Source organism: Leuciscus leuciscus, assembly GCF_965113295.1.
Source record: "Leuciscus leuciscus genome assembly, chromosome: 6".
Taxonomy (NCBI): domain Eukaryota; kingdom Metazoa; phylum Chordata; class Actinopteri; order Cypriniformes; family Leuciscidae; genus Leuciscus; species Leuciscus leuciscus.
The window spans coordinates 22,722,300-22,740,315 of NC_138730.1; the positions used below are offsets into that span (position 1 = coordinate 22,722,300).

Here is an 18,016-nt window from a genome sequence, read left to right on the forward strand (position 1 = left end):
AATACCTGGAAGTGGATTCACACCTAGTGTTATTCCAGCCTTTTAGGCTAGTGGAGCAACATGTCATTTCATCAGGTCTGCAGTGGAAATAACAGACAGGACAAAGAATACACTATGTAAATAAATACATGAAACATATATATTTCCAGTTGGTAATCTACAAATGTGAGAAGTAACAAAATAAAGTAAGTTGTGAAATGCTATGGAGATATCCAGTCCTCTGTCACTGATTCAGGATGCAGGATGACAATCCAGGCTAGGGGTGACTCGTCTCCTCTGGTAAACCGCTGTCCCATCACCATCATCCCGGTGTTGTATGATCCGTCAGATACACCTTTGCTCTAAGCTTTCGGGGGAACGGTGTCAAACTTTTGAAGCTCTCATCAAAATAATGGGCGGATCTTTCCAAGACTAGTGATTTTCCCGTGTTCATTTCTTTTTCCTTACGGGTCAGGTTTAGTCCACACGTCCAACCCTCCTAAAGACTTGAGCTCTTCAGGGAACAAACGGGTTTCCTTTTTCTTTTTTTTCATGAGAGCCCGTTTACCTTCAGTCTGAGAGACTGCTGGGCGGAGGGACTAAGAAGTTTGTTTTCGACGAAAACCAATTGATTTGTCTTTTTTTTTTGGTCTTTTTTTTTTTTTTTTTTTCATGGCAGTGCAGAAATAAATAACAATAATCTGGATTGTGGAATAGGAACGAATTTAAAATAAGACACAGTTGAGGGCGCCGGTCATGGATAAGGAAAGGTGGTCCACGAGATGGAAAACGAAAAAGTGGCTCAGGAACTCCGTTTTAAGTGCAATCTTCAGTCTGACTTTTGTCCTACAGGCAACACATGTGAGAGCAGGTAAGGAAAGGTTGAGGAGCATCGTCGCGAGCTAAGTGATGCCATCCTCAGTATAGACTGTGTAGCTATAATTGTAAGGGACTTAAAATGTTTGAGTGCATTTCAGCGTCAAAATATAATTAAAACACAGTATATACCGGCTATATATTGCGAAATGTATTGGCTGCATCTCAAAACCAGCTGAGCTGCCTACCTAGGCAGCATTTTTGGGTATCATAGACGCGTTTCGAGGTAAAAACGCATTTGTAAACCTGAATGCTGATAAAGAGTATTTAAAATTATATTTTTAGGTGGTATCATAATGGCCAAAATGTTTGATGAGAAAAACTAACTTAGTAGTTTAGATGAAATCAGTGGCGTAAATTGTGATGATAATTGCATTAATATCTTCGACATACCCTGTATTTGATGTTTATTTTGAAATATATTTATATATTTTTTATTATTTATAGATGTATTTACTTCTAGCCTACATTGATGCAGCAATTGAAATTAGACATGGAAGAGTCTATCAAGACAGATAGGCTATTTTATTTCAAGGTGTGCAGCCTAGGTATCAGAGTGGTATGCCAGGAGGTAAGCCTCCTTTTTAGTTAAATTTTTATATATATTTTAAATACCCAGTTAATTAATATCATTGGTGACATTAATCCTCAAAGTTTTACATATAGAAAACAATTTTAATGTAGGTGTTTTCACTGAATAGAATGATTTAGTAAATAGCAGAAAGTAGTCTTCCCTAATTTGTTAACTATTATAGTTGACCAGTTCATGAGACAGCATTTATGGAACTGCACTACCCTGCACACACCAGCGAGGCACTCCAGTGCCCCAGAATTAGATTGTGAAATTGTATTACTCAGACTGAGAGAGATACCGTTTCTCCACACTATCCCAGTCCACACTAAAGACCGGTCTACTGTCAGAATGCTACTGTAGTAGTGCTCTCTAACTTTGACACATTGTCTCCTTTTAAAGTGGACACTTGCGTGTTTTAATTAAAGTGGCCCTATACATCATTTATACATTAATTCCTCTTGTATAGCCTGCTCTAAAAAATAATAAATCAAAATTCAGGCATTATATCCTTCTACCTCACCTGTGAGGATCGCAAATAGTTTTTATACATTGTCTTTCTAATAGTATTTTAAAGGGCCTGGTCTCTCCTACTATAAAGAAATCCAAAATATAACAAGTACCCTGTAAAGTGATAAATAGTATATTCCTTTGCTGTTGTTCTGATGGCCATTTCAGATATGTAACATACCTCTTTCAAAATGGCTGCCTGATAATGTCTTCACCACATTGCACATATGCAGGCCAATTTGGGAGGTGGGGGTATTTTAAATTGAGCTTTCACATTTTTGGTTTAATAATAATCTTGACCACAACTGCATTCCATGCATGAAAGCTACCATTTGGCTCTTGTTTTCTGGATTGTTTATTTGAACTGAAATCCATATAAGACATCTCTTACAGCAGTTCACAAAGTCCACATGAGATATTGGCCACACCCACTGAGATATCCTATGATTCAACCAATGAGGATGTAGGGCCTTTTTTGCATTTGATGTTTGTCATAGTACGGACAGGGATGATGTCAAATGCTTGGATCAGATTGAATGTTATGATTTTTCTTGACTGGGCTGTAGATGTCGTGTCTCTTGTGTATTTAACAGCATTTTGACATTTCTGCCAGATTTCTTCAAGGTTTATAGTAATTTCAGAGGCTGAATTACATAGACGATAAAATATTTTCTGCTAAATTCTTTTGTCATATTTATTGTGAAAAGTCTGCCGTGTCACTATCCATGACACTGCACCTCCCCAAGTATAATAAATGGAAAATACAAAGAATAAAACTTATCCAGCACTTTTAATTGTGGATATGCATTAGGAGCAATGTGCTTATTTGCTGCATTAATGGATTTTGGATACTGACATTTTTTTAAGAGCTTCTGTGAGGGAGGGGGGCTCCTATTCCTGCCAATTCTCCACATCTGGAATATATGAGGCCTTTAGGTATGCAGTAATGCTGAAAGACATTCTGAAGAGCACAAAGAGACCTTTGGTTTAGAATTTAAAAAAAAAAAAAAAAAAAACAGTAGCACTGCAAGAGGCTCGTAAGACTTACAGATTGTTACCCTCTCCTTTAAGAGTTGGATGCGTTTTACTCAGGCTTTTTTTTTTTTACATCTCGTTTAGAATGATAATGCTGAGGGCTGCCCTTTGTTTTGTCAGTGGGGGTTACGCTGAATGGAAACTCTTAACAGACTGATTTGACAAAGCTACATTAGGACCTGACCACATCATTAAGCTCACAAACGTGCACGGATGTAGACACGCTGAGCTTTATTGTGTGCAGCTGTTTTAAAGTTATCAAGAAAATCAGGATGTTCTGATTTGGTGCTGAATACACCATTCTCATTATCAGTGTTGAAAACAGTTGTGCTGCTTAATATATTTTTGTGGAAACCATATTTTTTTCAGGATTATTTCATCAAAGTTTAAAAAACAACAACATTTGAAATGTATTTACATTCACTCTAGATCAATTTAATGCACCGTTGCTAAATAAAAGTATTAATTTCATAAATAAATGTAATCTTACTGCGCTCAAACCTATGAACAAAAATAGTCCCTTTATCTCAGAGTAGAAGTTTGTGTTTTCAGTGCATTAGGACTTAGTTGGTGGTACATTGAGGCAAAGTTATCTGCAGGCTGTGCCATGCCGACACCATAATGTGTTCAGCATGTTCAGTAACCCTAAAAAAGCACCACCCTTCAGCTCCTGGCCACATATGTGGAACAGGAACCACCGGATCAGCACTTCCTGCACGCGCTTACCATATGGTTACAGAAAATAATGGGGGAAAAGGTCAAATTTTACAAAAAATTTACTTTTTTTACAGTAAGTATAAAGAGAAGACATTTCATAATATTTTTGTTCTGCTCTTGACCTTAAAACGAAATAAAATATAATTTATGTAACTGTGACGACCTAGTGTCTGAGTGACTTTTCCACTGTCTATTTTTAACAAACACAGCTCATCGTCCTACAGTGGTTTTACTGGTTTTATTGTGCTTTACACACAGTGTTATAGGTCTGATCTATCAAAAAAATACTTCAGTATAATTCTTCTGAAGTTCTTTCCCAGGCTTAGTTATGTGGGACAGGGTGTAAAATGAGCCCTTTTGTGATGTCAAAGCATATGAAAATAAAACCCTGATTTGAATCCAGAGAGAGAGAGAGTAATGAGTCTTAGCAACTAGTCATTCTTGTTTGTATGGTTTATTGTTTTTAGGCCTTTGAAAGGGATACTTCCTGTCTGCTGCCTGACCAGCAGACAGATATGTCTATTTGACCTGACTCAGAAGTTTTTGTAGTCTCTGGTAGCGGGGGAGTAAGAATAGGAGTGTTTATGTGCTAGTCATCCTTTCAGCCTCTGTTCCTATTCCCTTAAACCTCCTGAAATTCAGAGACTTCACACAACTCGGCATCCTCAACCACAACGTTCGCAGTGGTGATGACAAACAGATGCGTCTTAGGGACACAAAGTTGTGTACGGATAATGCTGGATGTAAGTAACCCAGCTGATACTCTTATCTCCCTGACCTCGCTTACATCCTCATTCATCAGTCTCGAGTGAGGCCGGAACTTTTCCTTTTCAAGGCATCAAAGACGAAGTCTAAAAGACTCAAGCAGAGCAATAAATCAGTGTGACATTACAGTGCTGCTCAGAGTCCACTTTACAGTACCAGCCTCTAAATTGCCATATTAATCATATCATAAATCTCTCAGCCTGTTTAAGCATTAGCATAGATTTGTTGAGGATCATTAGAAATGGGCCATTTGTGGGGTGCAGGCTGAGCGAAACCAGAACCTTTCATATTTGACATTGGCATTAGCAACATAATAAAGTGTAGTACCTGACATATTGGTGGAGTTGAACTGCTTGTAAAGTTTTGGTCATGCTGAGCTGCCATAACCGTAGAGGAGCATTGACCAGCACCAGTGACTTTAACTCCTGGAATGTTTGGCTTTGTAAATGGATCTGCATGTAGGGGGGTCAATTATCCCTACTGGATATTTCTTCACATCTTTACTGCTGTTCTGCTTGGGTTCCTTATAAAAGTACAATTGCTTCATTGACGGTCACAGCACATATGCAATGGCAGGGAATTATGTACAGTAAAAGTGTCAGTCAGAGTTAGCGTTGTTGCGAAATGACACGTGTGGCACCGAGGGGGAATTTGATGGGAATTTGTTTGTTCGTATCAACAGACGGCAAGATGTGGCCCATAAATGTCCTCACTTGTTGAACGATAATTGACTGTAGATATGCTGACTCCACACTGTGGTCATTATTCAAGGCAGGATAAGGATAAGTAAGCCCTGTTGCATAAGGAAAAGCAGTCTAATTGAGGTTAACAATATGTATTGAAATTGGCTTCTTGTTTTTAAACTTGGAAAGTGTAATAAAATTACATAATAACCCAACTGTACTTGGAAGCAATTGTGAAAAGTAAATGGATGTTTTTATTTGAGAACGTCTCGGGTTACGTATGTAACCCTCGTTCCCTGAGTAGGGAACGAGACGCTGCATCGATACTCGATACTTTGGGGAATGCCCTCGGCATGACGCGTCTGAAGTCTGTAATGGAACTATTCCAATCTTGATTGGTGCTCGTCACTCGTGACGTTGCATGTGACGGTGATCCGGAAGCTATAAAAGGGCAACGGAACATAGCCGTATCAGCTTTTAAAGGGTCGAAGCAAGTCGTTCTCAGGAGCACGAAAAGTGTGGCCGAGAGATGCAGCGTCTCGTTCCCTACTCAGGGAACGAGGGTTACATACGTAACCCGAGACGTTCCCTTTCGTAAAGGGAACTCCCGCTGCATCGATACTCGATACTTTGGGGAACGAATACCCACGCCGCCACACTGAGAGACCCTGCCCTGGTGTGAAGCAATCTGGCACACTCAAGACATGAGAACTTGTGAACCTGGTGTAGAGGACAGATCCAGACTGTAATGTTTGATGAAGGTGTGTGGGGAGGCCCAGCCAGCGGCATCACAGACCTCTTGAAGAGAAACCCCTGCTAGCAAGGCTCTAGAGGATGCCACTCCTCTGGTTGAGTGAGCTTTTATCAGGAGAGGTGAAGGCAGATTGCGCACCTCGTAAGCTGAAGAAATAGCCTCTACTATCCACTTGCTAATAGTCTGCTTGGAGACCGGGGAGCCCTTCTTGGATAACCCAAAACACACAAACAGCTGGTCCGACTTCCTCCAGCCCGAGGTCCTATGTACATAGGCCTCAAGAGCTCGGACCGGGCATAACAAGTGTAACTTAGCTTGATCAGCCGACACATGCGGTGGAGGATGAAAGGCCGGAAGGATTATAGACCGTGCCACATTTGTGGGCACCTTAGGCACGTAGCCAGGTCTAGGGTGGAGAATGGCTCTCACTCTGCCAGGAGAGAACTCGAGGCAAGAGGGAGCCACAGATAGCGCCTGCAGGTCGCCAACTCGTTTCAGGGAAGTAATAGCGAGCAGGAAGGCTACCTTAAAGGATAAAAATTTCTCAGACACCTTATCCAGGGGTTCGAAGGGTGCCAGGGATAAACCTTCGAGGACCACTGCCAGGTCCCACGTGGGGACCCTAGGCTGGATAGCAGGCCTCATCCTCCTGGCTCCACGAAGGAAACGAATTATGAGTGGGTGTGTCCCCAGCGTGCCCACCCCTAAAGGCGTGTGGAAGGCTGATATAGCCGCCACATAGACCTTAAGCGTGGACGGGGAGAGCCCGTCAGAGAAACGATTCTGGAGGAACTCCAGTACTGAAGCCACTGGGCAGTTAACTGGGTCCAACTGATGTTCTCTGCACCATAAAATAAAAATTTTCCATTTAAATGCATAAAGTTTCCTCGTGGAGGGGGCTCTAGAGTTTACAATGGTCTCAACAACCTCGGTTGAGAGACCAGAATTTATGAATTGGTCCCCCTCAGGGGCCAATCCAGTAGCTTCCTGGGCTACCGCCAAGGGTGAAATATCATGACCTTGGGCTGAAGAGGGAGGACCATCCTGATCCGGATTCACCGCGGAAGGCCTGCCAGAAGGGCCCAGATGTTTGGAAGCCATATTTGGGCCTGTCAGTACAGGGCCACTAAGAGTAAGCTGATCCCGTACTGCTGAACCCTCTTGTACTCTAGAACCCCCGGGGGCAGAACAATCGGGGAAAGTATACACAGACATGGCCTCAACCATGTCTGTATCATGATATCCAAACCCAGCAGAGCTGGAAGAGCATGGGAGAGGTGGCGCAGAAGGTGGCCGTCCACATAAAGGGGAAACAGGAGCACCTCTGACAAACCGACCTCCATCCCGGCTAAAGCCAACTTGGGGTGGAGTTCGAAATCCCCGGGCTGCAGCCCCTGCCTCGACAGGATGACTGCCCCCTCTTTGATCAGAGAGACCATCGACATAGTGTCTGTCAAAAATAGAACCTAATGGTCTCTCTGAAGTTTCCTCAGACCCTGTGTTTCCAACACAGGTACTAGGAGCAGGAACCATAACTTCCTCCCCATGATCAGAAAACGAGGGCATGTGCGCGTAACTCTGGTCATGCGGAGTGGGTTCCCTCTCGGGGAAAACCCATTGGTCCTGAGCCACTACTACAGGGCCCCCATGTACAGCAGGCCAAAGAATAGTATGTTGAACACTGCTGCCAGCGAGCCCACTCTTTAATAAGGTCACGTAGTGGTGGCCTGGCCTAGCTTGATATTCATGACTATGGTAAGGAAGATGAGTGTCTGAGCTGGAGACAATTGTGCCTGCATCATGACTATAACCTACACCGCCCCCAGGAATCGGTTTCTCTGAAGAGGCACTGGTGATTTTTCCTAGACTCTGAGCCATATTCCCTAGCACCTCACGAGACTCGAAACAACACCTCGGTGTTGAACCGTGTGCTCTAGTAGTCAATGGACAGGAATGAGGATGCCCTGAAGACTCCATGGAGCTAGGACAGTGACCATGCATTCCGAGGAGGTGCGGGGATACAATACTAGGCCGAATGGAAGAATCCGGAACTGATGTGCTTTTCCCCCAAAAGCAGATCTCGGAAACTTCCCGTGATGGGGTTAGAAGGGAATGAGGAGTTAAGGGCCTTGTGGATCTATCACGACAGACCAGTCCTCGGAGCTGGTCTGACTGACAGTCGGAATCTTGAATCTGAACCCCCTCGGAGGTTGATCCATTACCCTGAGATCCGAAACAAGGCCTTACTCCCCTTCCCTCACAGGAACTATGAAGTACCGGCTGTAGAACCCGGGCTCCCGAAACCGAGGAAGAGCTCACCTTGAGGTTTCCTTTGTTAAGAGAGACTTGACTTCCTGTTCCAAGAACCAACCCTGCTCGGGGCTGGCAGACATGTGAACCACCCTTAGTAGATAATATTTTTATATTAGCTCCGCTGTAAGCAGGACCCTCCAGGCTATATTTTGAAGACCCCTCGGGGTGTCTAAATATGCTATTATGGGGACCAGTCCCTCGAGACTGGCCTTGGCTAAAAATGTTCAAATGGTTTCGGTGACCTGAAGCAGCTAACTGGCAGGAACTAACCGAAATATGCTCTCTACAGACCTCCTGAGAGGCGGCGAACTCGACAGGGCCGCAACGTTTCCGGGCAGATACTGCGATTTGTGTTCGCTGGAAGCCGATGTGTCCCGAAGCGCCATCGGCGGCGGGAAGTAAACATCGATTTCCTAAGGGCTGTATAAGGGGGCGAGACTCCTGTACTCGCTCTCCTGGGGGAACGGCCATAAGGGTCTGCGTGTTACGACAAGACCTCTTAGTTGAAGCCATCTTAGCCCGAGAGACAGTCCTCAGACCTGTCCTCGATATAGAGGGCTTCATACAAGAATGTCTCTTCTGGCCCCAAGCCTTATACGGGGGGGCACGAGAGGAAACCTTCTCAAAATATGTTGAACTGGCGGCTGTCCCCTGAGGCTGCCCCCTGGCAGCAACCCCATGAGACCTAGATTGACAACTGGGGATAGCTGATTGTCGCTCTGCCTCCTGAAACCTTTCGACAACGGTTCTCGCCGCGTCGCCAAAGAGGCCAGAAGGTGAAAGGGGGGCATCGAGAAGGAAAGCCCTGTCCTTCTCCTCGATCCCCAAGCGATTAAGCCATAAATGTCTCTCTGTGACGACTATTGCTGCCATAGAACGGCCAATAGCACGAGCCGTCTCCTTAATAATACGGAGAGATAAGTCAGCTACTCTACGAAATTCAGTAATACCGTTGAGTGAGACCTCCCAGTTATCATCCACCTCTTTGAGGAGGTCAGCCTGGTATGCCTGTAATAACCCCATCGTGTGTAGGCATGCACCGGCTCGACCCACCGCCATATAAGCTTTCCCTAACAAATTCGATGTACGAGATTTGGAGGGAAGTGTCTGAGCTATCAGGGGTGACGCAACATCAGGGAGAAAATATTTCGCAAAATATTCCTCAACCCGAGGCATCACCCCATAACCATTCTCATTAGATTCCCTAATAGATGAGTAAATATATACATGGGGGGAAAATAATTGAGATGAACATGGATTTTCCCACGATCTCGATACCTCAGTATGAAGATCAGTGAAAAAGGGAAGGCTCTGACACAAAGATTGTGACTGGGTCTGCAGGAAGCGCTCATCCATTTTATTTTTCTTAGTCGCTTCCTGCTTATTATATGGCCATTCAATGTTTAATTTAACCACTGCCCTGGTCACAACCTCCAGCAATTCCTCAATAACGGGAATATGGGGTGGCGAATCCCCATATTTATGTGATTCAGTGTTGATAATATCTAACCCCTCGGAGCCAGATAAATCAAACGCTGTGTCTTTAACACGGTCGGAAGAAGCCGCAGCGCGGGCTTCCGAACCGTGCGCGAGACCAGTGGAGCTGGTTAATAAACACTGAGAAAGGGTCGCAACCGTCTCAGTGTTATCTGCCAGCTCCACGTGCGAATCCCATGCATACAAGCGGCGCGCTGCCTCAACAGACGCGGGGCCTGATGCACTGGAAACGCGAGCCTGATCTGATTGATCGAACAAGCTCAAACGGGAGCGGAGCTCTCTCATAGATAGCTGAAAACAGTTTGCACAGACAGCGCCCTCGAGCACTGCCCGTGCATGCTCCACTCCCAGACAAACAACACAAAACGAGTGCGTGTCACCCTCGCTCAAATAGCGCGAGCAAGGGGACGCACACCGCCTGAGTCGTTTCTCTATATTCGCCATATATATATTGAGATAGACAAACAACCCCAAATAAGACAATACAGTCCCACAGAACGCTTGCTGAAGACAGAAAGCTGATACGGCTATGTTCCGTTGCCCTTTTATAGCTTCCGGATCACCGTCACATGCAACGTCACGAGTGACGAGCACCAATCAAGATTGGAATAGTTCCATTACAGACTTCAGACGCGTCATGCCGAGGGCATTCCCCAAAGTATCGAGTATCGATGCAGCGGGAGTTCCCTTTACGAAAGGGAACAGTAGTTCTCTTTCAGTCGGTCACTCTAGACGTCACGTCGTCTGTCACCGACGCAAACCGAAATTAACATTAACAAAGATTAAAAATGCGGTAAAAGTGCAGTTCATTATTAGTTCATGCTAACTAATGTAGTTAACTAGTGTTAACTAATGAACCTTATTGTAAAGTGTTAACAATATTGTATTGGTTTGATGTTTCAAAGCTACTGATGCTAATAATGTTTGTTTACCAATGAAATTATGAAAATGACAAACGCTTTGATCATAGCACTCAACGTTCTACCTCACAGCTGAACCCGTGGATGTGCTCAAGGTCTTAGACTTTAAAAGTTCACCTGAAGGAGTGAAGAAAACACAAGGCTTCTGCACCATCCGGAGAGGATCCAAACCAGATGTGGCCTACCGAGTGGACAAACAAGCTCAACTCAGCTCTCCGACCAAGCAGCTCTTCCCAGGTACATCATTTATGCTAATCTGTACTCTCATCTCTAATGATTTTTAAATAGAGTAACTGTTCTGGTTGGGCAAGGCTGTGAATCTAATTGGTTTTCTCTTGCAAAGTGACGTTTTAAGTTGTTTATTTTTTCTCTTTGAAATGCATCCAATAGGAAGTACATAATGTAGCTTGACCGTCTCAGTTAAATGCATTTGGACTGTTTTCAATGCAGAAGTCTGATGCCCAGACCTTGATGAAGGAATTAAAGGCATATTTATTGTTCTAAGGAAGAGTCGATTAAGAAAGAGAGAAAGCTCTTTGGCTACTGTTTTGACAACAGAGGCTCATTGGAAAAAAAATATTCTACACTGTAAAAAATGTATCGGTAAAATAAAGGTAAAATACTGGCTGCGGAGTCGACAGCTACTGTAATTCTACGGTATGGATACTGTGAAATTACTCTACAGCTTATTACCATAAAAATTAAATACAGTATTTTCCAGTATTTTTTTTATTTTATTCTACAGTAAAATACTGGCTGCAGAGTTGCCAGCAATATACTGTAATTCTATGGTATTAATAATTAATATTTAATAATTTACTGTAAAAAAAACATGCAGTACATTTCTGTGTTTATTTCAATTTACAATACACTCTTAAAAAATGGTGAGGTAAAAACAACCCAATTTGGGTCATTTTGGCAACACATCTCTAGGTCAAAAAGGGAACCCCAAAATAGGTTGGAAATTAAAATCACATAAAATTACTACAGTAAAAACACAGACAACAGTAATAGGCTAATAAAAAGGTGAACATTTATTTATAAGCAAGAACACCCAAAATGGACAAACATTTTTTTGTAAAAGCAATGTGAACATTTGTAAGAAAAAGTGCAGACAAGAATACAAACTAAAACTCTGTTGTATTACATAGTTAAATGAAATTGTGTTTTAAAAGTTTAATATCAATAATGTATAAGAACAAATTTTACCAGTTATTTCGTTAGGTTTTTTTTCTCCCGCCAATGAGCCATCAGGCTGAGTGCCACCAAGAAATACACAGTCTGAAGGCCTTAATACGCACTGAAATTTGGAATAAATAATGTTTTACAGTGAATCAACAGGATTTTACCCTCTCTGGTAAATGCGTTTATAATCACTCACTTCACTCTCAAGCACTATTCCGGCTTGTTCAGCTCCAGCTCATCGTAGCGTTCGAGTGATTTGGATGTAAGAGAAAACACTACAAACAAAACTTCCAGTGCTCCTCACTGCAGTCATTTTCAAAGTACTTTCTAGGGATTTGAAGTATCAAAGAATAAAAACACAAGTTAGTTTAAGGCGCCACTGTTTCAGTTTCAGTTCTTCCCGTTCGACACAGTCACTGGTCCAGTTTTAAAAGAACGCATTCCTCGCTGCAGTCAGTTTCAAAGTTCCCTCTTCTCTCCGCTTTGATTAGTTTTCTTCTATTTTCCACACATAGGCCTGTTCCTGTCATAAGCGCCTCGAACACGGATAGTAGACTTGAACTCAAACTCCTGTGAAACACCTGTTCAGCGGCATTATTCTATTGCTTCAAAAATGCACTAGCCCACAATGCATTGTGTACTATAGTACAAAACCGTAATACACAAATACAGTAGATTAGTGTTGAAAATGGGCTGTAAATTAACAGCAGTTGCTAACCGTGAAGAATATTGCCCACATGCCCAGAATACATTGTTTTCTACAGCACATTACTGTTTTAATGTAAAACAGAATGTTACTGTCAGAATTTGGCTTTTAAACACCAAAGATGTGTAAAAAGAAGCTAAAATGGCACAGTTGCTTTAGCAGATGTGTTTTATCTTACATTTACCCTTGTTAATACTTTCAGTTAGGTTTAGGGTTGGGGTTTAGTGTAGGTGGTACATTATTTTCAAATGCCATAGAGCATGAACATTTTGGCAACATTCACCAGATATTTAATTTCCCAACCAATATAATAAAACATAGCCCAAAAGTGTTTGAAAGTTTCATGTAATTTGCAAAAAAGTAATGTAATATCATATCGCAGAAATTTTGCCGCTGGCACATTTTCCCAATGAGCCTGGGTTGGTTTTGACCAGAGTGTTTCTTGCTAATCATCTATGACTAGCTAAACAAAGAATAAGTGAAAATATCTAAACTGCTGCTAACTGGTGCTAACTGTAGCCTTAGCCCTATAACAGAGGCTAGTACTGTATGTTGTTTGTAGCATAACACAGATGATCAACTATTACTTATTAAAATGATGGCTATTTGACATAGTCCCTTGCATGGTAAGCCGTTTTGAGTAAAGTTTTTACTAATGGGATGTTGAAAATCTCTCATTATTTGCTCAGTTTATAACAACAACATCATATACATTTACAAGTTTAGTCCTATTAAGTTGGAACCTCTGTTCTCTGTGTGTTGGGTATCTTCCAAATTGGCCAGACCACAAAGGGTAACTGAGGCACAAAATAGCAGGAGATTCTTTTTCTGTGATTTTTGGCTGAAATAAAATGGCCTCCAAACCCTATTGTTTTAGGACTGGAAATTTCAGCTAAATAGTATTTTGGCAAGAAAAAAAAAAATTCTCTCTCAAGTTTGGCAAAAAGAACAGCACTTCAGATATAGATAGTTTGAGATTTATTTCCACCCTATTGTTCATATAACCCATTTGATTGTTAATCTGTTATGTCACCTGACACCTTGTAAAGTTAACATGCCAACAGAAAAGACAAACTGTTTCATACTTCGTTAAACTACCCTCAACAAACGATCTTGGGTAAGGGTTGTTGTAAAGGCCATTGCATATTACAAGGCCTGTTTAGATCACACTACTCTGTCTGATAGTCTTAGCTCATCTCTGCAACAGAACGGAAGACAAGCATATGAATCATCAGTAACAGCTGATTTTTAACCCACAATGCATTTCCTGTATCTTCAGGAGGAGTATTCCCTCAGGATTTCTCCATCCTTATGACTATCAAGCCAAAGGCAGGAACACAGTCCTTCCTTTTGTCGGTATACAACGAGCAGGGCATCCAGCAGCTGGGTGTGGAGGTGGGCCGCTCGCCGATCTTCCTGTATGAGGATCAGCATGGGAAACCCACTCCTGAGGATTACCCCCTTTTCCGTGCAATCAACCTCGCAGATGGAAAGCAAGTTGACTCTTTATTTGTATTTTTTTATAAGTGTTTATTAATGGGCCTTAGTGTGTGTGTGTGTGCGTGTTTAACAAGCTGTAGTACAGTTTTCATCAACTGGCCGTTGAATGTGTTTGGATTGGTTATGCAATTTGCTTATGAAGTTTTCCTAATAGCTAGTTTAGTCCACTCTGTTTATTATTGGTACTATTTTCCATCTGCCTATTCATTTATTTATCTATATAGATATAATTAAAGTAGGACAATTGTGTGATGTTAATATTCAGCCATATGCAACCAATCAAGCAAAGCAAACATTTACTTGAAAAGGATACGAGAACGGCAGTAAGCTTTGCTTTTGATTAGCCACATTGAGATTTACATGTGATACAACAATGATGTATTCTCACAATTCATGTAATAAAGACCTTTTTTCATTTCATTGAAAACAAATGGTGTTAAACAAAAAACAGCTTTTGAATATTTATAACTGAGTCAACATGACAGACAGTGTTGAGAAAACGCCTTTTTAAATGCACATGGACAGAGAGAGTGCTGATTGTCTTTTCCTTTAAAATATTTTTATTTAGAAACATCCTGTACTAATACAAACCTCCCTCAATGGCAGGCAGTTGATTTTTCACAATATGAATGTAAATGTATAAAGATCCAAACATGTGTTTTAGCATGCAAGTGAAAGCAGAGAGTAACATAGTTCATGCTACTAAACTAAACAATCACAATCTTCATGGCTCTTGTTTGTTGTATTTCCTCCCCAACAGGTGGCACCGTGTGGCTATTAGCATCGAAAAGAAGACCGTTACAATGATTGTGGACTGTAAGAAGAAGATCTCTAAACCACTCAGCAGAAGTGACCACTCAATCATTAACACAGATGGCATCACTGTCTTCGGCACCAGAATCCTGGATGAGGAAGTTTTTGAGGCAAGCAAAGCTGTTTTATAAAAACCCTGGTAGATACCGTCCATTCCAGCTATGATTTGTGAAACAGTGTAGGCCAAGGATAAACTCTCAGAAAAAATGGTACAACATCTGTGACTAGGGTGATATCCTTTCAGAAGGAACACCTTGTACATTTATTTAGCCTTAAAGGGTGCATAATATATATTAGTATCTTTTGAAAGTACCGCCCCAGCGACAGCTGTTGTTCCAGGATACTCACACTGTTTAGTGTGACTCGAGTTCCTATGAGATACTGAATACTTGTCAGAGTTTTTGAACCTTTACATATGAAGTTTACATATTTGGCACATTTTAGCGTATTTGTAGAGCTGTTGAGACCAGTGGGAGTGGCTTATGAACACAGTGACCTGCTGTGACATTTAAGAGAATTAGACTAGCTGTGGTTGTTTTCTATTAAAGGAAAAGTTTTTCTTTCCCATAGAAAAGATGTTAATATTTCAATAGTTTATCCTCAACAGCAATATGATTAAATGTAGGCTTTTCCTTACGTCTTATGGACTTATGCATTTGGCAGATGCTTTTATCCAAGGTACACATTCATGATTTCTTGCTTACCCTCGGGACTGAATCCACGACCTTGGCATTGTTAAAGCTATGCTCTACTGTTTGAGCAACAGGAACACATCTACTACTTCTTAGATTTTTCTCCTGAGAATGTTTCAAACCATGCTCAGATTTCCCAAGATATCAAAGCCAGAGATTTTAAAATGAACTTGTCATTTTATCTGAGCTATGCTATCCACAAGTATGTGTACTGCGATGTTAAGGCTCTGCACTCTCACTGACTGTATGTCAATTGTTGTCTCATTTTAATTTCGCCAAAGGAATTTTTTGAGAAACATCTGAGGCAAAATGTATACTTGCTAAATAAATGCAACGTAACTATCCTGAGGTATAAAAGAGCAATAGTAAAAAACATTTACGTGAAGATACAACTCAGTGGAAGTACAGTACTGTAACACCACATACTCAACAAAATTCACAAATACTTCTTCAAGTATTCCATTCACATTCACATTTATCTTAGCTGTACTAAGCAATGCATCAATCCTGTGTAATTCTCTACGCCCGATTGCGAGACAATATCTGCAGAGTCTGTCTTTGATGTGAGCTGAAGGAATGCTGTCTAATAAGAACAGCATGCTAAATGTTCGCCTCAGGTTAGAGATGCATACAGCACAGGAATCTTTTGAAATTCTGATCCCATTTCTTCCTCTTCCCTGCTCGTCCCAGTGTTAGTCAGAGGGTTGTGATGAGCCTGCAAAATATATAGCCTGAGAGGTAAATCTGCCATAGTTAATGGGCTCATTTTCAGCAATCACTTAGCATTTCATCTCTCAATTCTTCCACCCACTGTACGATTGCTCGTAATGTTGGAAACTATTTCAAATATTGCTGCCCAATGGTAAACACAGATGTTTCAATCAAGGGAGTTGCTTTTCATACATTATGTGATTATGATGAAAGCAAACTGCTTGAACTGTCAAAAGCATTGCTAATAGGTTTTAGCACTGTTTTCTGTTTGCTTTATTTTATGTCAAACATAAAATGCAAGTTTGGATATTTTGGTGTGTGTAAAACAAAATATATGAGCATTTGCCCAAATTGCCCATTTGCAGATAGATTCCCTACAAGGAAGTTATAAGTTATAAGGAAGCAGGGCTCTAGAGTGCGACCAATTTGGTCGCATATGCGACCAAATTTTGTAAGTGTGCGACTTGGGCCCTGTCCCAAATGGCACACTCCGGACTTGTGGACTTCCTCAGAGTCCACACTTTGGTGACGTCATGTAGTGCAGACCTATAGGGCCCTTGGCGCGAGTCCACGAGGGCGCATTGAGAGGTATTTTTGGGACAGACTTGCTCGGCATACCGGAAATAACGGTCTGGTTGTTGTTGGACAGGAGAAATCACATTTTTGCGCTCCGACGTCTTATCTGCATGTCCACTACACAGCCTAATTTTACAGTTCTATATTTTGATATTGTGCATATCACCTGGGCATTAGACAATAGATAAATCATGCTTATTTAAATGATGTATACAGTTGTACATAATAATACATAATGTTCCATTTGAACTAAGACTACCATTTTAAAACATAATTTAAACATATTTTTTCAATTTACAGGTTTCAATATTCATACTATGTTTACATATGACTCAGTAAAGCCCTGCCATTCGGTTTAATGAATCATAATGCAATCGTATTATTAAACACGCTATTATTATGTTTGAGACATCAAACACTGGTCGATGACCATAATGTTTGTATAAACTGTAGGTAACAACTGATAAAATGTACATTTAGGTCATAAAAACAGTAATATTTTCTTCTCAGCCATGTCAACAATTATCCTTGAGTGAAATCTCCTCCCATCTGTTGTCTGATTGGCCTTTCGCAAGGATTCCTGGGTAGTTAAAGTGCGTGGAGCCTGCATCTATGCGGGCTTCGTGGAAGACCGCTTCAAGGGCACAAAGGGGGCGCTGCTGAGCACACTTCAGAGCGGTAAAATGCTGAATGGGACGGCCTACGGACTCGTAGACTCAGCGAGCACGCGCAATTCAAGTCCACGAGACCGAAAGTCCGCATGAAGTGCGCCATTTGGGACAGGGCCTAACATTTTTCCTAAGTCGCACCGGTGCACCTAACGTCCTCGCATCCGCTGCCTCTCCACGGACGTTTGTTGGCGTTTGTTCTCCTTTGACGGAACTCACACTCTTCTCTCACGCGGTGCCACAGCTCGCACAACACGACAGCCCTGCTTAATAATGAGTGACGACGGAGGACAGAATTAAACATTCAAACGTAGCCTGGTTACACTTAAGGTCTGTTATATTAGTCTGATTTTATTTAAAATTTCGGCTTCCAAAGATTATAAAAAAATATATATTGAGGTAAACCCATTAAAAACTATCTAACTACGCGCAACTTCTTCCCTTCGCAGCATTAGGCGGTCATTTCTCCCTAAAACTCAGAATCAGAATCAGCACGATCAGTGATTGTTGTAAATGCAGTCTAGCTACTGTTGCTAAATTGCGGG

General features: G+C 41.7%; 1 protein-coding gene across 1 annotated transcript in view; it reads left to right on the forward strand.

Annotated features, from left to right (window-relative positions):
* The first annotated feature begins 429 nt into the window (after positions 1-429).
* Positions 430-18,016, forward strand: part of col11a1b (collagen, type XI, alpha 1b) — a 93,749-nt gene continuing 76,162 nt past the window's right edge. The window contains exons 1-4 of the mRNA XM_082172835.1: positions 430-850; positions 10,693-10,857; positions 13,791-14,004; positions 14,772-14,934. Coding sequence (XP_082028961.1) covers positions 736-850; positions 10,693-10,857; positions 13,791-14,004; positions 14,772-14,934 — 657 coding nt within the window. The 5' untranslated portion in view covers positions 430-735. The remainder of the gene's footprint in view (positions 851-10,692; positions 10,858-13,790; positions 14,005-14,771; positions 14,935-18,016) is intronic.